The sequence below is a fragment of the Metopolophium dirhodum genome, chromosome 3 (genome assembly GCF_019925205.1).
Source record: "Metopolophium dirhodum isolate CAU chromosome 3, ASM1992520v1, whole genome shotgun sequence".
NCBI classification, from domain to species: domain Eukaryota; kingdom Metazoa; phylum Arthropoda; class Insecta; order Hemiptera; family Aphididae; genus Metopolophium; species Metopolophium dirhodum.
The window spans coordinates 33,757,084-33,782,643 of record NC_083562.1 but is presented as its reverse complement, the minus strand read 5'-3'; the positions used below and the strand labels follow the sequence as shown (position 1 = coordinate 33,782,643).

At 32.3% G+C, this 25,560-nt stretch overlaps 1 protein-coding gene across 1 annotated transcript in view; it reads right to left on the bottom strand.

Annotated features, from left to right (window-relative positions):
* LOC132941017 (protein tipE) overlaps positions 1-17,578 on the bottom strand; it is a 64,170-nt gene extending 46,592 nt beyond the window's left edge. The window contains exon 1 of the mRNA XM_061008865.1: positions 16,263-17,578. Within this exon, the coding sequence (XP_060864848.1) occupies positions 16,263-17,065 (803 nt within the window). The 5' untranslated portion in view covers positions 17,066-17,578. The remainder of the gene's footprint in view (positions 1-16,262) is intronic.
* Between the last annotated feature and the right edge of the window lie 7,982 nt (positions 17,579-25,560).

The following is a 25,560-nucleotide window of genomic DNA, read 5'->3' as shown; positions in this document are numbered from 1 at the left end:
TCATCATTCTGAATTGTGTTTTTATATAATATTATTTACGTAACGATAATAATATTTATGTAACGGACGAACTACCTATAAATTATTATAATATGTAATGTAATAGTACTATAAAAACTACTATGGTGATCGTTAAAAAAATATAACTCTAAAATAACATAAAACGCATTAAAAAATTTAACTTATTTTTCTAGATATTTATTATAGCTCTAAAATCCGTTTGGAATTAAAATGACATATTATCTATATATAAAATGGTACATATACAATTAATTTTCGCGACAGATGGCTTTTAGACGTTTGGTATAAAAATAATGTCCACATTATATCTACGTCGCAGCGATGCACGTAAGCCAATTATTGTCAGCTTTCCATGAGCGGATGAAGCAATAGAGTTAGAAGAGAGGCACACCACACTAAGTCCTAATCCCGTAGCTAATGAATAATGATAATTAAATAGATTGTATCATCACTATTCCACTGGTATTGAGTCGGATAATTTACCAAATACCAAACTTCATACTGCAGCCGAAGCAAAAATTGGCAAAACAGCCAATCGCAGAATTTAGTGAAAAATATATATTATATACTTATTGGCAAGTCAGTTGAACTTTGCCACCAAAACACCTCGACCTAGAATGATGAATGGAATCATTGAATATTTCGTACCTAGGCTCATTACATCATGGTTATCTCGTTGTAATATATTTATTTTAATATTTATGTATGACACAATACTATTAGACATAAGTTCTAAAATATAGCTATACTTCTAGTCGTTGTAAAGTCGAATGGCGTTAAAATATAAATAAAATAATATACACGCATGTAAGTGAATAGTGTTGAAAATCAATAAATTATCAAAGATTTATTGATGTAATTATATATTTATTTTACATAAACCTATGTACGTATAATGTTTATTTTGAAAAAAAAGGTTTTTCTTCAGCATATAAAATACTTATTTCATATATTTTATACGATACGAACAATATTAAATACGATGCATAATTTAATATATATTTATAATTTTACATAGGACTTGCATTCATTGTCGACGGTAATAATTATTAAAAAAATAAAACGTTTTATCACGTTAACGGGCGTGGTAGCTCTTACATATAATATTATAATACATATTATTTTTATTATAATAATATATTGTCTTTGGGCGCAGATATTCAATGTACACTAGATACGATATTATAACCCGTAGGTATAGGCGATACAAATATTATACCTATGTATATATAAATTATGATAATGCAAAAAATTCGTACACTTTCCGATCGCGTTTTTCACGATCAAACTCGACCGTTAAAGTTTGTCTACGATATTATATTGTACACGTTTAAAAGCTCTCAGTAGAGTTCTGAAAACCGAACACGCGTGATGTCGACAAAGCGGATATTAGTACCATATCATAATAATAATATTATACGCAAAATATATCATACGACGATCACGCCTTCGCTAAAACACGCGATACACAGTGCGCGGCATTATACTAAAAGCGCGTACGATTTTATAATAATATAATAATGTAATATTAAAATTTCATTAATAAAATGAATTTCCCAAACAGTTTAATGGGTGTAGGTAGCGGTATACGAACCGGACGGATGACACCTGCAGCGAAATCATGCGTAGGTATGATGTAATTTCGTTTTTTTATGTAAATGCAAATTTGCGAAATCGAAATCGATTAGGTATGATATTGCATTCATGGAAATGAGGCGCTAGGTGATTTCAAATGGTGTGGTGCAGCATTCGCAGCTACAACTCTCCTAACCACACTTTCAGATATCATGTTCTAAGATAATTTTGTTAAACGTAAAAGAAAAAAAATTAACACATTCTTCTAAAAATATTGGCTTTCATCTCATCATACGCGGCTGCACTGTGCGGATTGACTTATTAAAACGATAATGATTCTTCGTGTACGATTATCAAAAACCTAACCACGAGCTTATCTGTTTTTGGAGGACATGTGTTTTTTGACAATCTGAAGATGCCGCATTAAATGTATCATCGACCGCGATGACTTAAAAACCCAAAGTTTGGGCCCCAAACTGATGTAACTATATATCATAACCTGATTGGAGATTGTATACATTTAAAAAAAAATTGGACCTAGTGCAAGACATAAAATTTAGTTTTAAGTTCACTCGAATTAATCTCGTACGGTCGGCGTCTGTGTAGGTCGTAGATCTTGCAGGGATATATGCGTAGGTGCGTCGCAAGCAATCGTTGTGTTGTGTTGTTGTGTGTGTGTCTGCGGTGGACGCTGATTTAATCGGAAAGATTAAAATTGCTGAATGCTAAGGGGTGGTGGGTTCTCGTCTTGCAGCGGGGGTTGCCCCTGGTAACGGTCGGGATTCGGACGGCACGGGGAGTGGTGATGGAAATTGTTATTATTAATCTCGCTTTAGCTAGGTTTGTTGTAAATCGGCTGACGGCAACAATATGTTTGAGGTGTGTGCTGCGAACGGAGAAAACTCTGCTCTTCACAACAAGTATACCAGTGTGTGTGTGTGTGTGTATTTACGCTTAATACACGCCCCGTGTCTGAGGGTCGAAAGCTCGCACCGGGGTTTTGTTAATGACGACATACATCGCACGAGTATAATATAATATATATATATATATATATGTATATCGTACGGTATATATTTTCAGCAGACGAAAACTGCTTTGTTGTTCCGGCCGGCGCGGAACAACAGATGATATCACAACGCGACCACCGGAAACCGACCGTTTAGACCAACGTTTTCCTGCAGAAATGATCCGGAACGATAAATCGCACGACGGTCAAAATTATATATATATATATATATATGTATATTGTATATGTATATAATATAGTTTCAAGTTACCGCACTTACCACTCTCACCGTCGCGCAACCACTACCACCTCCGCCACCTTCGCCACTGCCACTATATAACCACGGATGCTGCTGGAGTCTGATATCAATACATTTAACAGTAAGTAATTATCACTATAACGCATTTACTATATATGCGTAAAGTATAAACCGTGTATTATATTATTATAGTATATTATGTGTATAATATAGTAGATGAGTGTGGCCCAAACTATAATACATTATAACTTATTCGACACGAAAACTTAATAACGACGATAATATAATATCATGCCATGTCGTCGAGAGCGGCAACCAAAAATATCAATATTCTAATATAGCGTAATATCACATACTATTTTACTAGTATTTATTAATTATTAATTTTTTTTTATATTCATTAAATAAAGCTTCAATTACAAAGGTTGTTAGCCTTTATACGAACTCAATAACTATAGAAATAATAATATTTAACTATTTTGATCATGTCCATATTATATAGTATATTATGATTACATATTTGAGAAGATTAACAATTTATGTTTTAGATTTATTGTATGAAAAACGTACAGATTGCTCCAGTGCAGTTCTCTTTGTTAAGGGCTTCATTCAGTGAAAGAGGGTTGTTTAGAATTTTGCGAGCTTCGGCGTATTTGAGGCAGTTGCGATCACTACATAATAATATATTATGCTCTATTGTGAAGATTTCGTTGCAAATATCAAATATATATTATATATCTATTATTATACACGTATAGTAGGTACATTATATATATAATACACACATTTCTGAGCGGATTCTGAGCGGAGTGATGAATGTATTGATTGTACAATGATGAGGCGATGTGATTTTATTTTTTTTCTGTATGTACCTATTCACGATAAGTTGTCGAAATAATGTTTAGATTTTCAACTTCAGTATCTTATCTGGTGGGAAACTGAATATAGTTGGTACTTAAATGAAGTCAAAGTAGAAAATTCCCAGGATTTTTCAAATGCATTAGTTTATTTTATAAGCATTCAAATTTTAAAATTTGACGAAATTCATCAAAATCTCGTACATTTGCAAATTATTTTGTATTTATACAAATGTATAAAATGTTCAGTTTTTATAGGTAAGAATTGAAAATTTTAAACATGGCATCTTATAAGTAGTTTATAGTGTCACCAAAAAGTCAAAAAAATTGATATAGCTATAATGCTATAATATATAGGTACTTATAGTTTATTTTTTGCTATTTTAAGGTCAAATTTGGGTCAAATTAGATATTTAAATGAAGGAACGATCTTAGATAATTTGTCGTCATTTAAAAGTATTATTATATTATATACACTTCCGAGACTATCTCTCGCTCAGAATCGTTTTCGTATATACCACGATAATACTATATCATTGAATTCAAAGTAAACGAGTGAGTGAGTGAGTGAGATTATTTTTCACTTCGAGAAATATTTGTCTATACATTTAGTATAATGTGCCGTGTACACACATAAATTTATTTACAATACATTATAATAATATTATATTATTAAACCATTCGAGCAACACAACCCATTTTATCGATTGGGGAGTGTCACATGTTCCGTGGTATATACGCCTCCTCCTCCTCCTCCTCCTGCCACACTTCCCTCACTCCCGTTTGAATGTTCATGTGTTATTTATTATAAAGTGTACGGAAAAAAAAAATATATCGAAATAATAAATGTCTGTAAATTATTACCGAAATAAAATGTAAACGATTTGCCATTCGTGAGCATATATATATGTATACTGTATAGGTACTGCACGATATTTAAATTTATGGACTAACGCCGAATAAAATATGTATACAAATAATATATTCACGCACGTGTGTGTGTGTGTGTGTGTGCGTATTGTTTCACATAACGGAAAATGGACAAAAATAGGATCGCGTGGCCGAGACCGGTGCAGAAGTTATCAAAAGAACATTAAATTCAATATACCTACCGAGTGTGATAATAAGAACCGACAGATATGTAAAAACTTTAATTCTTATCGTTTATTATTGAATCTTAGATGTTATTAAAATATGATAATTTGTTAGTCATGACGTAGTTATGTATTTAGAAAAAAAACTTATTACATATAGGTACGGAATGAATCGATTGAAACTACGATCAGCAATTTCTGTTGCACTCTCTACCTACCTATATAGTATAACATTTGCGGTATTCTGCGACGAAACGTTATGCATTTTTTCACCGCCAAACTTCTTTGCCTTATATTGTTCCACCTGTGGATTTCGTGTTATTTAAATTTCTTCGCGGTTTGTTTTTTTTTTATATTTTCGTCCTTCCTCCGATGTTAATTTTTTGGCTCTAGATTTTCTCATAAATCCTACTACGTCCGCCCAAACACATGTTTCGATATACATGGATTTGTGTGAGTGTGTGTGTGTGTGTGTTCAGAAAACGGCACGCCTCGGCGCTGGTGCTTTATATCGATTACGCGGGCGGGCGCGTTGCTCGTATATTTACGCACATTACGACATTACGCGCGATACACTTTAGATAATATGGTTTTCATTTTGAATGTGCAATTTACTTCATCCTCAGCATGGAAAACGGAAGATTGTTTTTCCGGGACCGCCGCCGACGGTCGCGAGGACGAAACGAAATTCAGGCGCGCTTAAACCGCTTTTCATTTTTATCTACCGTTCATATTATTCTGTCGACTAGACACGGCCGCTTCAGTTGTCTGTAGGACAGAGACCAAACCGATATAGCATTGTGAACCGGTATACTAATAGGACCAACATTTGCTGTCTTTTCGACACGAACATGTCTAATTTTGACTGGGGGTCTATGATGTCTGTCTGGAATTTGTAAAAAAAAAACGTTATCATACGTTTGACGATGTCATCCGCAGTAGATGAGGTTGGCATAATTAGATAGTTAAGTTGTTAGGTACCTACTATGATGAACACATAAATATTAAACGACGTTAAGTGAAAAATAATTGTTACAATTCATTAAAATGCCATATTGTTATGTTCAAGATTTAGTTATTCCCAACGATGGAAAGGATGTTTCGTTAATCTATTTCTATCGATAATCTCTCTCGTCAAGAAATCAATGAATTCATTGGCATGATTTAAATCTTAGTAATTGGAATTTAATATTTGTTTTGAAATAAATTATTAACATAGCGTAATAATTATAGATGTATACACTCGCGTTTTACTCTTACGACTAAAATAATTGTATTTCGTTTAGTAAAATATATATTGGTTAAGATTGGATTTAATAGTAAAGGGTGGATGATATAGTTATGTATTTAATATATTTTCAGTGTTTGGCAAGTTCCTTATAAAAAAGAATTCGTTCCTTTGTCGTTCCTTTGGAAAATGAACGAGTTCCTTTTTTAGTTCCAAATAAAATAAAAATTCTTATTTAATTACTTAAGTTTTTTTTTCATATGCATACTTCTTTAATTTTTAACTATAATATTATATAACTACAAGTATAGGTAGGTACATATTCTATAATTCTAATTTGAGATTTTCTTCAAAATTAAATAGTTGGCTAACGTATGCCGATTGTCTTAACGTCGATACTCGATAACGATCACTAATTAGTAATATACATTATACACATTAAAAAAATCTTAATTTCAATTATTTACATAATTATCAGTATAAATTATTGAAACTAGAAAGGAACGAACAATTTTGTTATTTTTCCTTGAAAAAATGAACTAGTTCATTTCCTCGTTCTTTTTTTATAAAAAGGAATTCGTTTATCGTGCCGTTCTTTAAAAAGGAATTCGTTCCTTCCAAACACTGTATATTTTACATTATACAACACTTGCTTCTAATATTGTGCATCGGTTATACTGATGAAACGTTAATTTGTAATTTAAATAATAAGTACGAACAGAAATTATACTTTCCAAATAATTGTTATGTCCTTTATGAATAAATAAATACCTACGTGTATTACTTAGTATTAAAAACAAAATATTTAAGTACCTATATAATATAGAAAAACAAACTGATTTTTTTAAACTTTCATTTGATTTTTTTGTTGCTACTGTTTTAAAAATATTTTAATTAAAATAACCACGATTCAATTATTGTATCCATATTAATACGGTACATTATACGTATATGAATGGAAAATGTATTCGTTTTGAATGCTGCTATAATTATATCCTCGTATTATTGTTGTATTATTTGTTCAGGAAAACGTTAAGTGTTCATGGTATTCTCTCGCGTGTAAATATATTTAAAACGTAGTGAGTGTACCACACCCATTATATTGGTAAATTAGTATAGTTGGAGAAAACTTCAAAAATGTTTTCATACCACAAAGAATATAATGATTTCTTAAAAAAAATTTTAAATGACGAAAGTATGAAACTCTATTATTTTTCTTATTATAATAAAATTCTAAAAAATATAATAATATTGAAAGGCATAAATTATAAATATAGCTATATAAATAATTACCATATTTAATAAACTGCAAGTTTATCTTCCAAGCGGTTTCTTAATTTAATAACCCGAATAATAAGTAGGTAGTCGGGTAAAAAAATAACAATTACAATAATGAAAGAGAAAATATTCCAGAATTCTAAGTTTAAACTATTATAAAGTCTGTATTTCAGAAGTTGAAGTATTTTTAAAAAAACCAAAAGTAATTATTCAGATCACTCAAATATTATAAGACGTTCGATATTCATAATAATAATATATAATATGACCATTATTGTCTAAGGTTTTAAAAATCTGTAAAAACGAAAGTAGTTACAAATCCATGTGCCTTCTAGTGCATTTGTTACATTTCAGAAAAATAATTTTTGATAATATTTCAAGAGTATATTTTCAGGAATTGCTGAAATTTAATAATTTAAAAATGAAAACCATACATGTAAACTTATTGTTGACACAGAACTTACAAAAGTTTCATGAATTTGAACATATTAGTATATTTAATAAAATTCATATATAATATAATATAATACACTGATATTGTACAATACGTATATTATAATTTTTAACTAATTTTAGAATTAATGTCGTGAATGTAAATGTTTAGACTAAACAAACCTAACCTGCTGCAACGGGAAATATATTATTCGACCTGCATAGAGACATCAATCTGTATTCGATCCAAAAATTATATTTTACGAAATACGAACATGTCCAAATAAAATGCGTCTAATTTTACTTTTGATTACCATATTATTGTTATTATTATTTCTCTTAGTTAATCTAATATCGTGATAAAAATTATCATAATATATTCGGGTAATTGACACGATATTATATTAGGTAGGTATCATATATTACAGTCGGACTGGGTCATATTATAGTTTTTTCACCGAATTCATTATAAATAAACGTTAAAAAAAACAAGCAGTGTGTTGCACGAAACGTTGCCTAACTCTATATTTTTTAAACAGGAATGAAATGAAATTTCGTCAATACTTGCAGGGTATAAATGTATTCGTGTTTGTGTGTGTCTGTGTGTGTGTAATGTATATATTATTGTAATTACAAAGATAAAATGTATTCAAAAATAAAATATGTGTATGCGAAAAATAAGCAATTTAAAGTGGCACGTATGTATACGCGCACCAATCGCGCACTACACTCGTTTTTCAGTGTATAACGTGAAATGTGGTTTCCATTAAATTAACCATTGTTCGGAATAACTTTTTTTGTTGTCCTTAAAAAAGTTTAAACCCCGCGTAATACATATTGATATCGATTCGGTTGTATATAGTTTTACTGGGCCAATAATATTATATATAGTAATATAATAATACATACCGACCTTGTGGTATACTCGCGCACGTATAATACGTTTTATTTCCTCTTCTGAAGACATAATATTGCACGTCGAACGAGTATATAATAATATTAAGTAAAACTAATACGAAATAATTAAATCGTATTATTGTTTCATCGTCGAAATTGCCATATCAATGATGAATTCACGACGATATTACCATACAACCATATTACTATCACTATTTATATACCAATATCTATTATCTATACCATCATAATATTATTAAAAGGTATCTAATGCATTTGACTACGAATTTCAACACCAAACGCGTTAACCCGTTCATTAACCGCCTTATAATGAACATCTATACAAGCCCGGTTTAAGGAGGGGTCCAAGGGGCCCCGATAGTTGGAATTTATTTAGGGACCTCTAAATATATTAATTTAAATTAATAAATACATTTTGTCCATTACTTTTTTCGTTATAGGCTATAATACTGCATAAATCACCTAAAAAAAAAAAATCAATGATTATTTAGCTAGGGAAAAAGCCTATATATTATAATTTATAAATAAAGTGATACATAATTCATTATTTATTGCTTTGTATCTATAATACCTATGTATATATTTTATTATAACAGGTACATAATATATAAATTTTTTTTTTTCGTACAGGCCCCTCATTAAAACTTTGGCTCCTGGTCCGCAAAATGTCTTAATCCTGGCTTGCATCTATAATAACCTCTATATTATCAAATTTAACACATGTGCACGAGGACGTCAAATAATATTTCAAAACAATTTTTTGCTTAGCACGCTTCGGCCGTAGTTTGTTCGCTGGAAATGTATTTGATTCAACATTAAATTACGCGTTAAGTATATCAAGTCAGAGTAGCATAATAATATTATCCGACTTGACGTTGAATAAATAATATAAGTATATAACGCTTCACACTATAAACATACTTTATACATATTTTATAATATTATAGACGGCGCAAAAGAAAATTATTTTAGATATATGATATATAATAATAATCACTATGTTAACAGTTTAATAAAAAAAAAATACGTAAACACGTAATTTCACGTTTAACCCTGTCACGTCGTGACAGGTTATAAATAGTTTTACCTCTTTTTTTGTTGCGTTATATTTATACACTATGTGGAAAACAATTTTATAAACGTGCTATATGCAGAATTATAGACACGTGATGGATACATTTTTAGTAGATAGCTACCTATAATAACTATTAACTACTCCAAGTTTCTCCGCGCGTACCTATAATTATATTATACTATTAACTATACACTTTACACTTCTAATGAAAACCGCTACGTTTACGAGCTATGTATTATAATAGTAATATTTAGTTGACTAATTTTGTGTAGTAAAGTGTATGGGACTGTACGACTTGAGTTTAAAACAACAAAATGTAATTAATTAAAAAAAAAAAATAAAAAGTGAAAGTCTGCTGCACCGTTCGGTTTTTCCGAAACGCGCTCTAAAAACCATGTTTTCTCGGAACGAATGGATATGGTATTTTTGTGTTTGTTCGAAATTCATTAATTAAAACACGTCACCCCCGGGGGTATTATGCCGGGAAAAATAATTACTGCACTAAGTTGGAATTAAGTTGGAGCGCGTTCATCACTTTAATTATTAGATAATCAGGCACATACGTCTAAATCCTTACCACTGGAGTGAGGTGGTTTTTATCTTTTAATAACAAAAGTTATATTATATATAGTTTCAACAATAACGTCAGCGAGTCCTAATGGCACGTAGTTTTGGAAATAATTTGAACGATTATTCATTTAGGTATTATTATTGTATAATGTTACGTACGAAGTATACGTCTGTGACGGCCGCTATATTATTGCACGTGACAGATGACAAACCATGTTTTTAAAAACGCAGTTTTCAGATGCAGAAATCTCATAAATTGCGTTGATATTATACTATATAGGAAATTTGACTATTCCAACCAACTCCACATTATAATATTATATTAAAATATATATTATTACGATAAAATATGGCCACGTACCTATCCATGATAATACATTAATCTAATATAAAATGTAATTGATATAATGCTTTTAGTTTTTTTTTTAAATTCAGGCTATTCATTTCCATTGGGTGTCAAATCACTGACAAGATACCTATAAAATAAACCTACAAGACATTGCCTATACAATAATATTATTGTGTAACTAGGAAATAAACGTATATTATAATAATCGTGTGTCAAGTCTTTATTATATCGCGTGTCTTATTGTTTTGTCGTACGGGCTCATATTCAGAGGAAAAATCTGAGAGTATAATCTTAATGTAATAAATCAAATAATGATTATAAATTTAATAACAAAATCCAAAAGTCTTTTTATACTGTCGCTTTCTCCAAAACGGTCAACTAGGTATAATGTTTATGTAAATTTCCCTATAAAAATTGGAGAAATAATATGTCTGGGGGGGGGGGGGCTACCCTCTCACCTTGTATCTGTCTCTTACCTCATATTCTTTTTTATCTTTAGTCATGTTTGGCACGTGAGAGTAATAAAAAACGACTAATTCCGTTTATGTAGATTGTAGACATGTGTCAGTTGTGATGATTTAAAAACTTTTTTCAGAGCCGAAAAGTTTGAGATTTCAACATGGAAAAAAATTAACGTGAGGTGTACGAATAGGTGCTGCGAGTGTGCGACCATCAATGTTGTTCATATTATTAGTCCTAACAAAATTATTTGCGTCCAGGTGCTTGGCCGGAATTTTTATAGGGTGGGTATTTTAATTTTTTATTTAAACATAACTTGGGGTGAACTTACACTACTCTCCATTATAGTCATCGATCTTCATACTATTGATAATATCAAATGAGAAATAAAACGAACCAGTTGACGGTCGTCTATATGACAACATGCTTTATAGACATCTGAAGCATGATTATATAGGTATAATAAGTATATTTTTTGCATAAATATGGTGAAAAGGGGTGATTTAACGCCAAAAACACCCTCTTTCCACTGATACTAGTGTACCTACACATGTCCATACTTTAACAATTCGATATCACTGATTGGGTATACGGACACATAAACTGATGTCGATTACAACGAAATTATTTTGTTCTGGAACAGTTCATTTGTTGATTCTATTATTTAGAACAGTAAAATCATATTATTACCTTAAAAAATATGCATTAAATCAGATTTCAAATGTTTTTTTTTTTCAATTCGAAGTGTCGGACAAACTGAATATGAACAGTGAGAAAAATAATAATGTTCTGAGTTCACTGTCCGGAAGATTTGAAAAACGAAAATAATAACAGTGAGTTAATATTAGTTTTTTCATCAATCTGTGGAATTTAACGTTATTATATTTGTTTGTTTATGACGATACTTAAATTCTAAGGGTGTAAGCTTTCAAAAGTTACGAATACACGATTTCATAACACGACGTAGATACACTGAAACAGGGAAAAAAATTCGATGTGCACATATAATAATGACTTCCTGAAAATAGGCGTACTAGCTATCGTCTTTATATGTTTATATAGTACCTACTATTGTATACGATTCCTGTTATAATAGAATATGAATAAAAAAAAAAATACATATTTGACATAGGTAGGTTTCGAATATGTTCATAGAAAAACATTTTTCAAAATAAGATGAGTGCATACTGTATAATATTATTATAACATGCGTGAATTTGTACCGGCCATTTTAAAATTTAAAGTTTCTCTATAAATGCATCTCCGTAGAAACATTTTTTTCAGGGGCCATGTTTTTACTGGCCTGGTAGTAAACATTTTCATTGTAAATAAATCAGAATTTTAATTTTCATATATTATGCACAACGTTTTTGTTCGATAGCACAATATTGATAAATTTGTTGGTTCTCAAGTTTTTTGAATACGATATTTTGTGGAGTTGGGTTATCGAAAAAATAAAAACGCTTCATCATCAGGCGAAGCATTATATTTATGACATAATTTCGGTCATTATATTATTATTATTATGAGTATGTGCTTTGATATTGCGTTGTTGCAGGTTGCCGCAAAACTTTTTTAATTTATAAATTCGTAACCATTACGCAACAAACCAATTAGAGTATCGACACAAGAACATTTTCAAACCATTCTTTTAAAATGCATATTATATTAACAGGTTTTGATCGTTCAATTTTCATTTTACTTATAAGTTCTGTAAAAAATGTCCTAATTAAAGCCCGGGCATATGCGACGTCCTCTATTATAATATAATTAATATTCAAGCAAGGTACAAGAGAAAAAGGCCTTTTACGATGACATGCGTGTTATTTTTATGAAAATTATATAGGTACAATATTATATATGACCGTTTTTTTTAAATATATCAATAATACCAAAAGGTTAATTTTAATAGCCGAAACCGTTTATTTTGTTAATATAATTATAGTTTTATTTCAGTATGGAAGGACGAAATGCGTACTGCGAACTTCAATATTATATTAAACGATTTTAATACGTCTTGCAGACAACAGACTACGTTTATAAATTACAAGAGGACATCCGACAAAGAATTATAAGGACCTCACGAGTCGTACTGTTGATAAATTTAAGTGCAACTACGCGAGTACAAGAGCCAAAAATCTTACGACGACGACGACGACGACGACGACTACGACGACAAAGGAGACGTGTTTTCCACGTTCGATACGATAAATCGTATACAATCGGCAACATTTTTTAATGTAATTCGGTATGTCTATTTATCGTTGAAACAATTTTGGCGTCAAATCAATATATAGGTACCTTAGTCGTATATTATACAGTATTTGCGTGACTGCAAGGTGCGAGTGTAGGTATGACTAAAAGGTTTTTGTCGTATAATCAACGAATTTATTTTCAATAGATTTTTTTATCAACGTAATCGACGTAAATACATTTAGGATTTGTTCGTAACAATATCGGTGCGACGATGCGTATATGTTTGTTTATGTAATATACCGGATGACTCAACAATAGCATGCTCTATAATTTTTGTCTCATCTGCATTTTATTTTATTCAAATTCTGAATTTTTGAATTTTTTGCTAGTGTAGTGAAATATTTTCAGTATTTTTAAATAAGTACCTAGATATCTCTTGCCATTTAAAAACGTATGTCTTTACAAGACTTATCTTTTCAAATTAGATTTAGCATTGGAAATTATTATTAATACTATTATAACTTATAAGCTCGCATAAAGTTTAATAACTCTACTCGTACAAATTTTGATTTAAATGCATCAACAATATCAAAAACTGTAGTTATATGTATCTACAATACTGTTCATACGCATATATACAGCGGTCTATCAGTAGTCAGGATCAGGACTTATAGAAATTTCGAATCCTTATTGGATGTAGTACCTACAACACGTAGACGGGTATGATAGTGTTATAATATATATTTTATTAATATACGAATACGTTTTAGTAGGTACTTACTGAAAATTCAGATTCGAATTTTTTTCATCTATATTTGACTTACCTATATGCAACATATAACATAAAATGAAATAATTATTTTAGATTCGGAGCGATGAATGTATTGGTTTTACAATGATGTGTGTTTTTTTGTGTCTTTGTACACGAAAAAGTACCTAGTTAAAATAATGCTTCGAATTTCAACTTCAGTATCTTGTTCAATGGGAAAGTGAATATTGTTGGTGCAGTGGGGAGTTCAAAATTTTAAATCCCCAGTAATTTTCTAAAGCGCAAAAAACAAAAAAAAATTAAGGAAAACCAGGAATTTTTTCGCGAAATCGCTTTTCGACAAAATCGATTTTGGTTTTTGGTGTAACTCAAAAATGACCGTAGATTATGAAATGTTCACTGGTTGTTTATATTAGTATTTTCTATACACGATAAAATTTTCAAAATATTTTAATTTGTTTTGAACTATTTACGGACATTTTCAATTTCCAAATTTTTTAGTTTTTTTATTATTATGAAATGTTTAGAAAATAACAGAGAATGCTAATACAACAGAAGTGCATATTTCTTTTTGAAAAATTGTAGTGCTCATATTATTAGTTATTTCTACGTTTTTACTTCTTTGGTACATAATATTATGAATTATGATTATATTTTTGAAGCCCATTATATATTATCATGATCACTTATTTTATCGTTTTGTCTAGTGCCAGGACTATTGCCTGAACCATGCAGCCTATAAATCTCGCTGGTCGGACTGGGATTTTCTGGGTTATAGTCTTAAAGACTCGACCGTACTGTGAGATGAACTGGCCAACTCGCATAGTCGCATTTTACGCACGTTACCGACACAGATCGTTAATTTTAGGGTCCCTTCTCGCTGGACTAGACACTATCTCTCTCTCTATATATATATATACGGTCTACTGCAGTCTCTTCAACGCCCTCGTCAAAATTCAAAGCTGCTATACATTTTAGTTTATTCAACTAGCTTTTGTCCGTATACCGCCAACGGATGTCCCACTTTTCGGAGTTGGCACGCCAAACACTAATCTCGAATCTCGAACAGAGTATCCTGCATATACATATAGTACGTGTACAGGGGCAGATGGAACGCTTCGGTTTTGCGTCCCTCAGTGACTGTTGTCATTGGAGTATTTAAATAATTTAACCATTCCCGAGTCGATTGTTTCACGAATTGTTAATCGATAAACCGAAGTCTCATGCCATTATTTTCGATTAAGAATATCGAAATACGTTTCGATAGCCCGAAAAAATGTCGTCTGACTCCGTTGATCTATCAGTCGATCTAAAATGGATTGCTCGACAACAATATATAGCTCGCCGAAATTGGGGCCGAATAAAATTACCTAAAACGAAATGTGTAATAAAAAGTATATGATTATATACAATTTAAATCCATATTTATATATTATAATATATCTGCAGTGTTGGGGAAGTTAATTGTTGGTATAGGTTATTAAATTACATTATAGATAACCTACCTTTCAAATTTTAACTAAATAATTCTTAAGTTACTGTTATTTTATTTATTCAAGTTACATTACTTTTGAGTTAAAAAAAAAAATTCATTAATAAAATTATTTTTTAATTTTGTTTTGTTCTAAAATATCACTGGATCTTAATAATATTATGTTTTCTATACATTAACCTATGTAATGTCAATCATCTATATGAAACTATTAACAGACACTAATAATAATATTATTTCGTAATAAAAATAAAAATTTATTTTGTTATACGAATATTATGAAAATTCATATAATATACTGTCAGAAAGTAGGTAGTACTTGATAAAATATTCACATAAAATGTGTTTAAAAAATTTAGTAATTCTACTATAAAAAATTAACTTTAATTGCGTACAAGTGACTTACAATAAAACGTGTTTAATAATTGGGTACTATCGAAATACTTAAAAAGTAATTTCATTACAGCGGCTTGAAACTTAAGTTACTCCCTAACTCCCAATTTATTATAGATCGGTGCAAACCGTAAACCGTTATTTCATAGCAGGGTAGTTTTGTGAAACACATTTCTAGCTGAGTCACTATTGAAATAATTTCAGAGATTTTTATTTTACATTCTTTTATCATCTTTCTGGATCCCTGGAGGGGCAGCAAGTATAACAATAACAAGATGACAATAATACCTGTAGCCTTCCGTGTGTGAGTGTCCGGCGGAACTCCTGGACGTCTCCGGCAGTGCTTGTTGTCCTGCCGCTGCGGCCGTGGCCTGCTGACAGTCGCAGTGCATGACGCATAGCACGATGGACGTGACCACGCACACGGCGAACGGGACGGCAAAGTAGTGGACGATGTCGGCGTACTGCTGCCGCTTGTCGTAGCCGACCACGGCCAGCGTGTGGTTCTGCCGGGAATAGTGGCACGGGAATGTGGCGCCCGGTACGCCGTACGCCTTGGTGAAATTGGAACAAGCTACGGCCGGCGGGTAACCGCAGCCCTTGATGTTGACCAGCAGCACGGCCTCGGGCACGATCACATCGCCGCCGCGACCCGACGCCACTTGTATGCCACCGCCACCGCCACCGACGCCACTGACTCCATCGGCGGACGTCCTGTACGCCACGTAAATGTGACTGCAGTTGTATACGTCGCTGGTGCAACCCTCCCGGCACGAGCTCCACGTGCAGTTGTACAGGCCGGCCAGCTGTTCGCGGCGCACCGTGGTGCACTGCACCGGTTCCGGCACGAAGTCGGCCAGCAGCGTTGACACGGCCGGGTCCACGTACAGCGGCACCAGGAACAGCAGCGCTGAGCCAGATCCGACGGCGATCATGGCGAACGACAGAGTCGAGTAGAACCACACCTTCTCGCGGAGGGTCCGGGGCACGCCACGCTTCTGCTTCTTGGCCGCCGCTAATTCCAGCAGCTTCTTCTTGCGGAGCTGCTGCTGCTTGGTGTCCAGCAACAGTTCGGAGCTGGCGGACCGCATCGCGTCGCATGGTGCGCCGCCCTGCAACCGGCCGGGGGGCGCCGCGTCACGAGCGATTCACCCGCCTCAACACTGCCTCCGGCACTACCACCACCACAGCCTCCGCCTCCGCCGCCTCCACTTTTACGACGACAACCGGCCCGGCGGCCGTCGACACCACCCGCCGTGGCCGCCGGTGGCCGGTTATTGGTGTGGCCGGAACGTGCGTCGCCCGATCGGGATGTTTGGATGGTGGACGGGCGGACGGACGAGCGTTTGAGCGAGCTAGCCGTGTGGACGAACGGGCAGACTGACGATGGACGGACGGGCGGGACGGCCGGGCACGACGAACCGACGGACGAACACGATTTTCCGCTTGAGCGTCGGCGTGGTGCGTGGTGTGTTCCCGTACCGCCGTTAGCCGACACACTGACTGACGAGTCGTGCGCCGCGCGTTACGTGCTTTTGACGGCGCGCCGCGCGTCGCCCGGCGTAAAGCGCTACGTCTGCTGCTCGCCGGGGCGTTCGCAACACGCACGCCCCGTCGACGGGCCGCTCCGACCGACCGACCGCCCGCCACTCGCACCACCACTAGTACCTCCACTCACCCCGACACTCACTCAGTCACTAGCACCTCCACTAAGCACCGTCGACCCACTCGCTAGCAAGTCTCCCGAATTTCGAACACAATAACGACGGACGCACGTGCGTGACCAAAAAACGTGTATATACCGCCTATACCGAACTTTATATTATTATATTGTATTATGTACCGCCACTGCCGCGCGCATAACCCTTTGAACGACATGTTATGACTATAGGGCCCGGGTTTAAATGCCCTAAAAACTATTCAAAAATGCTCTAAAAAATAACCAAAAATTCCTTTAAAAATGCACTTTCAACGCATTAATTGTCTTAAAAAATGAACATTGTTTTTTACGACGCAACCACGCAAATGACTGAAAAACGAAGGTTCAATTTTAGGCATTTTAACCACTTTATCTTAACTAAGCTAATAATAATACAAAAACTAACTAGGTACCTACCACACTTAGACGCGTACATTACATAAACAACTAGTAGCTAACTACGTTCGAAATGAATGCGATCACGATGTACCTATCTCCAACTGTACTGACCAACTAGTTATTATCATTGAACTGACTATAATATAATAACTGAACCCACCAATATGGCTATTGTAAATAAAACCAAGCGAGCGTGTTAAAAAAATATAGTGATTACTTTTGGACTTGGGGATTTCTATTTCTGCCTTCATAGATTATACGCCATTTTTTATTCACTTTTCGATGTACTGCGGCATAACATTTTGTACATTTCTGTCAACTTAATCCTTTTTATTATAAATTATAATTATTATTTACTGCCAAGATCTTTCTATTTACCAAATTCTTTTAGTTTTACTGTAAAAAAAAAATGGTCAATTTTTGCAATGCCTATAGTTATTGATACAGTACAAGTGATGAAGGTTATATTAATATTTTATTTAAGTTATAGTATTAATGTGAATTGTGATGAATTATTTCTTAATTTTATTTGTTGTACATTTAACTTAAGTAATAGGTATATTAATTATAAATACTTGTATTAACTCTACGTGGTATTTTTATCGTCTAAGATTTCCAACGAACGATAATGAGATAGTAAAAAAAAATGGTTACATGCTATTGGACGGACCATTTTCAAACCTAATAGTACTTAATTTTTTATGTGGTTTTCACTTCACTGAAAATATATAAATCAGTTGTAAGTGGAAATGTATGTATAAATAAATACATAATACACATTTGTAAAATTCGTATAATATAACATGTATATTTTATTTATATATTAAAAATTATCTGAAAAGGCTAAAAAAAATTTCTGAATATGGGAAATCATCGAAAAATGCAAACAAATGAACGATAAAAGTTTCTTATTAATTGTTTAAGTATCTGTTACATGAAACGAATTATGTACTTGGAATGCATTTTTCTAGATCATCCAAAAAATAATGCACTTTTCATTGTAATCTGGGCCTTAGTTATTTTCGTAGTTTCCTTGCATACGTAAATACGTAATCGTTATACCTGGATATACTGACCGATTATTGTAACAATATTATTACTGTGGACGGTCTCATTGTTATTGGGTTGAATTTTTTATAATTTATTATTATTTTTATGACTTAAAAATAATATTGGTCTTCGATATGTCTATGTATATAAAATAGGGGTACGTCAACGGGCGTTTTGAGGATTTTTAGTATTTGTAACCATAAGACTCACATCGTAATCAGTGTTTGGAATTTATTTGGAGGTGAGTCCAGGACTAATTTTATCTAATAGTCGTATTCTTCCGATTTCGATTTAGTTCGATATTAATTGTTTTTCAATATTGGCTTTTGTTCAATCAATATTGTACAAAAGTTTTAAGTCTATTAAACATATATACTCTATAATATATAATGATACAAAATTGATAATATACGCTCATCAAATATGCGATTGGTTAGTTGACACAAATTCATATTGTACTTAAATATATATATAGTTGTTGGAAAAAACTGTGCTTGGAGGGAGACCTAACGTCCTGAAACCGTAACTGGTGTATTATTGTGCATACACAAAGAAACATGACACAACAGGGTGAGATTCCACCTCTTTACAACAACAAAAAATGTCTAGTTGTGCGAGTTTAAATGTTTAGCATTTTTAACAAGTTAACATGCTATGTTTATTAGAATAGTCGAGTAGGTTTTGAATAATTCGTTCGTCGAGATATTCAAATAAAAAAAATAGTGTGGGAATGTGTCGTGTTTGGAGATATACAGGATTTTCAGTATGCACTGCACGCTGCTTAAATAGGTATTTGAATATTTTAAAATACTTTTACACGGTCACTTGAATTGAAATAAACTCAGGTTGTGCTTTATAGCTAATAATATGTGTTGGGTAACGCATATAGAAAATCCCCAAATACACCACTACACTGACGCGGCGTAATGGGATTTTACCCCCAATCCTCAAATTTTGACATTTTATACGGTTACATACTTACATGGAGAAAATGAAAACCGTGGACAGTTTGTATCGTTCAGATTTAAGTAACGTATATTTTACATAAGTACTATTATTAAAAAACAAAAGTTCTAATTCCTAGGTATTTTATTAAATAAGTGTGGTCTCATAATATACACTTGACTTTATAGAATTGAAACAATTATACAAAAATATTTATAGTTAGTCATTGCCCATTACTAATACACACACACACACACACACACACACACACACATCTCCTGTGGTAGATCGCGGACCCCGTGCTGTTTGTACGTATGATTTAACTCTAAAGTATCAAAGTTATACCAAGTGTGTCGTTTTTACTTAATATAATCAATTTATACAAAATCCTATCCTAACCTAACCGTAATAAAATCCGATGAATGAAATAAAAAACAAATTTTACCCTTTGTAAATATTAACCTATCTTCTTCCCAGAGGTCTAATCTACCAACTAACTATATAAATACACAGACTATAACTACTATACAGACTAAACTCTGGAACTACTTATCAGATCTTATATGTATATTGACAAAAGACTAATATACAAATCAACAAATATGCTCGATTAACCAATTGCAACCAATATATTATACACAGGTGGATTTTCCTAAAATTGTCTTTTATATATTATAATACTTCTCCGTAAAATACTCTTTCGTTTAAAAAAAAAAAAATCAAGACATTTATAATATATACAAGAAGATCTGATAAGTAGTTCCAGAACGTCTGTATAGTTTAGTCTGTGTATTTATATAGTTAGATATATATATATATAAATTAATGTTTGTGGGTAGATTGGACCTCTGGGAAGAATATAGGTTAATTTACAAAGGGTTAAATTTGTTTTTTTTTATTCATAGGATTTTAGTACGGTTAGGTTAGAATAGGATTTTGTATAAATTTATTATATTAATCCATCACCGTATGTGGAATTAAGTAAAAACTATAAACTTGGTATAACTTTAATACTTTAGAGTTATACACTATAATCATACACTTACGCACAAACAGCATGGGGTCCGTGATCTACCGTAATTTTTATTCCGGGCAACGGAAAAGTTAAGATAAACTTTGAACACCAAACACCGAATATTAAATAACGAATCGAACAAAGTTTAAGTCATATAGAGTTGATACATTTAACGGGCAACGAAGTGCTCGGGATCAGCTAGTTATATTATATATTCAATTTGAATATAATAATACTATAGCTGTCCCACTCGGCGTTGCCCGTGCCAAAGATTTGTATTTTACTTCGTTGCCCGTTAAATGTACCAACTCTATACGACTCAAACTTTGTTCAATTCGTTATTTAAAAAATTTAATTTTAAATTTAATATTGGGTGTATGGTGTTCGAAACTTATCTTAACTTTTCCATTGCCCGGAATAAAAATTCCGATTCGCAGCAGTATATGTTATCAGGTAAGCAATCTACGTGTGGTAGACCGCGGACCCCGAGCTGTTTGTACGCGTAAGTGTATGATTTAACTCTAAAGTATCAAAGTTATACCAAGTTTGCCGTGTTTACTTAATTCCTCCTACGGAGATAAATTAATACAAAATCCTAACCTAACTTAACCGTACTAAAATCTGAAGAATAAAAAAAACCAAATTTAACACTTTTTAAATTAGTCTATTTTGCTCCCAGAGGTTTAATCTACACGCAAACAGTTTATTAATGTATAGATGTTTATGTTTATATTGATAATTAATTGGTTGCTACCAGTTACTCCTCCCAAATAGTATAGCGACCAAATCAACAACCACGTTAACGCAAGAAAAATGTCCTGTTATGACACCCCCTTGGAGGTCATTATCGGAGATAAAAACTATCCTATGTTTTTACTCCAGGTCATAACCTAACTTGTACACCAAATTCCATTCAAATCCGTTCAGAACTTTTAGCGTGATTGAGTAACAAATATCCAAACACACGAATTTGCGCATTTCTAATATTAGTATGGTTTTAGACCTGTATGTTATATACTTGGTCAAAACCCTAATATAACTTAGTAAAAATGATATTCCTGTAACGCTAACTTCTCGACCGTTGTCCCGGGAACCTACTCATGCACATCGCAAACAACGAGTTAATAAAACATTCGTAATCATTAATTAAGTACGCACCTCGTGCGAAAATATACTGATTGCATAATCACATGAGTGTATCACGTGCAACGCCGAGCGGGATGGCTATAATATAATAATATATGATCGAACGTGTCCTGACTGACTCACTGACTGATCAACGTAGACCCAAGATAATGATAGTTTGAGGCTGGCGATTTTCACGGTACCTAGGTATATACCTAATATAATATTAATCTCACAAGTCTAAGATATTTGTCGGCAAGACATTATAGACGGGAATGGGTATGGTGTATGTGTTTATAACACAAATATTTTACACTCGGGCGAAGCCGGGTAATTCAGCTAGTAAATATTATATTATAATATTATTTATACGACCTTAAAACAATATACAATATGATATTCATTAAAACAGCTTAGGCTATTAATTATACGTTGAAGCTAATAATTAAAAATTAGGTAATTAGTATGTACACAAAATAGAAGTATAAAATACTTTAGATTTTGAGTGGATCTATGAATATATAGATTTTACAATTATATGCGTGCTGTTTCAATTATTGTTTTTTTTCTGAAAAATGCTTCGATTTTCAACTTTGGAGTTGGTTTTTGGTAGCAATGATTGGATCTAGTTGAATAGAATACATTCCGTGTTTTTTTTTATAGACATTTCAAGTTTAAATTTGTACAAAATTAGATATTTATAAGCGAAGAATAACGATTAAAGTTATTTTGTGGTAATTTAATAACATCATATTTTGTTTACTGGATTGAATAAGAAACATAAAATTCCTAATTATTAACTAATATCACATACTGATATAAAATCTCTATGCTACGTGTTTATAAAAAAATATTTTGTCATTAAAAGTTTAGAAGCTGGCTTGATATTATAATATACATTATATATTTCATATTATATTGTAAATAATTCCGAAAATGATAAAATATCGAGATCTTAATAATTGGTGTACCTATAATCACAATATTAAGCGTTTTTTATTGAAGAAATCTGATGGAATTTTATCGTTTCTACAAGGAATTTATTATTTGATATTAATTATTAAATATTCACTCGATTTGTCATGTAGAAATTTTTTTATTTTGCTGTAATTCCTGTAATTCAAAAACGAATAAATGCAGATACTTTAAATTTAAACCATATGTTTATTTTATCAATTCCTATACATGATAAAATTTAAAATATTTTGACTCAATTGAAGCGGTTTACGGACATTTTTAATTTTCAACTTTTTAAGTTTTGTTTTCTATGATTGTCTCTATAATTATTTGTTGGGTAAAAAAGTTCGAAAATGTAATACTAGGCTCCTAATATATTGGTACAATAGCATTTGAAAAATAATAAAAATACATATGCACACATTTTTTTTTATAAACATTTTGTTGGAATTTTTACAAAATGTATCATATTTACAATATTTAAAAATGATTTCGTAGTTAACAATTTATAAAATATTCAAGTTTTATAGCTAAGGATTAAAATTTTAAAACACGTAAAATATGTGTAAATATAAATTACCTTATTCACAATAATATCATCAAAATGTACTTAGTAATATATCATAGGCCAACTGACCGTCTTCGCTCAGAATCGTTTTTCGTATACAATGATATTATATCATTGAATTCAAATTTAAAACCATCCATTACAGTGATCCACTTGTAACCTAGTATATAGCAGAGATACATAATATTTACAGACAACACCTACTTGCCCATCTTTTTTAATTATTTATTTTACTTATTTATATATTGTGACTGTCAATGGGCAATACCACGTGACTACCGTTCATTTAAAAATTGACTTTTAAATCGTACGGTTTAAATTTTTGGTATAATTTAAAAAATTACAAATTACTTAAACAATATTACTAAAGCATTGTGTGGCATATCTTGGGGTAATCATTTTTCACCATTATAACTTTCTATTTTTATTATTTATATCACTAAAATTATAAAATATTCTGAGTTTTAGCTGTCTGTTGTTGGCACATGATTTTGAACTTTATACTTACACAATTATTAATTGAAAAACCTAAAAATAAATTATAATCAAATAAACACATATTACATTTTGCATTATTATTTATAAATCCAAAGTCAATTATTGACAGAAGTATTACAGTATACATAGAAGACGTAAAACAAAGAAAGAGAAACACATAAAAGATAAAAATAAAACTATTAAAAACAAAACGGGCAAGGCGGCAACATTAAATACTACCCAAGCCAAAAGATGACATAGAGAAATACCGCATATAAGATGTATCTCATAGTTCGTTTATGATAGTAGTAGGTACAACACTCGTACTTGGTTTGTTTTTTATGAGCATTACGATTCCCGCGCTGTTTATCACTCTTCAAACTAAACCCGACCAGGCACCAGCCCATTTCATGGCTAGAACCAGAAAGTTTAGGCATGGGCCTGAACGGCCACACATCGTTATGCACTTAAAGTTCAACCTCAAAATTTCGCACTAGAAATGAGGAATCTAGACCTAGTAAATATAGTTACAAACCACAATGCCACGAATGCCTGATGTGCCCGGTGACTTCAACGCCAAACACCCTATAGTGGCCTAGTGGCAAAATCGCACACCAAACACAGCAGGTTGGATTTTCTACGATAACGTCCACTGAAATTGAGACTCATCGACACATTTCTCGTCATCTATGAGATACAACTGGCCTGTAGATATAACTATGTAATATTATGAATCATTGGTTTAATCTTAAATAACGTATTCAATATCGTCCGCATAAGGCAAACGTAATGTATAATATCACTATAGGTAGCGTAAGTGCGTAACAGAAATACTCAAACCAATTAAGTGTGAGGTGTCAGTACCCTATACATTTTTTAAAATCCTATCTGCGGGAAATCGATTATCCAATAGTCTATAGTATCATGTTCCGAAAACATAATTCAAAAAGGTGGGTAAGTGGATGTCGCTCTGCTGTACAGTAGGTTACAAGTGGGTCACTGTAATGGATGGTGTTAAATTTTAATTCAATGATATAATATCATTGTACAAGAGAAACGATTTTGAGCGAAAACGGTCAGTCAGCCTATGATATTGCCAAGTATATTTGATGATATTATTGTGAATAAAGTATTTATATATAACCTATTTACGTGGAGCCTAAGAGCCTATTGTTTTCAATTTTCAATCCTTAGATATAAAAGTTGAACATTTTATAAATTTTTAACTGCAAAATAATTAATAAAATTTAAATTCGATAAATTTTGTTAAAATTTAAACTTTAAATACTTATAAAAAAAATTGTGCCAATGTATTATTAATACTTTTCAACTGCTATTGTAACATTATATC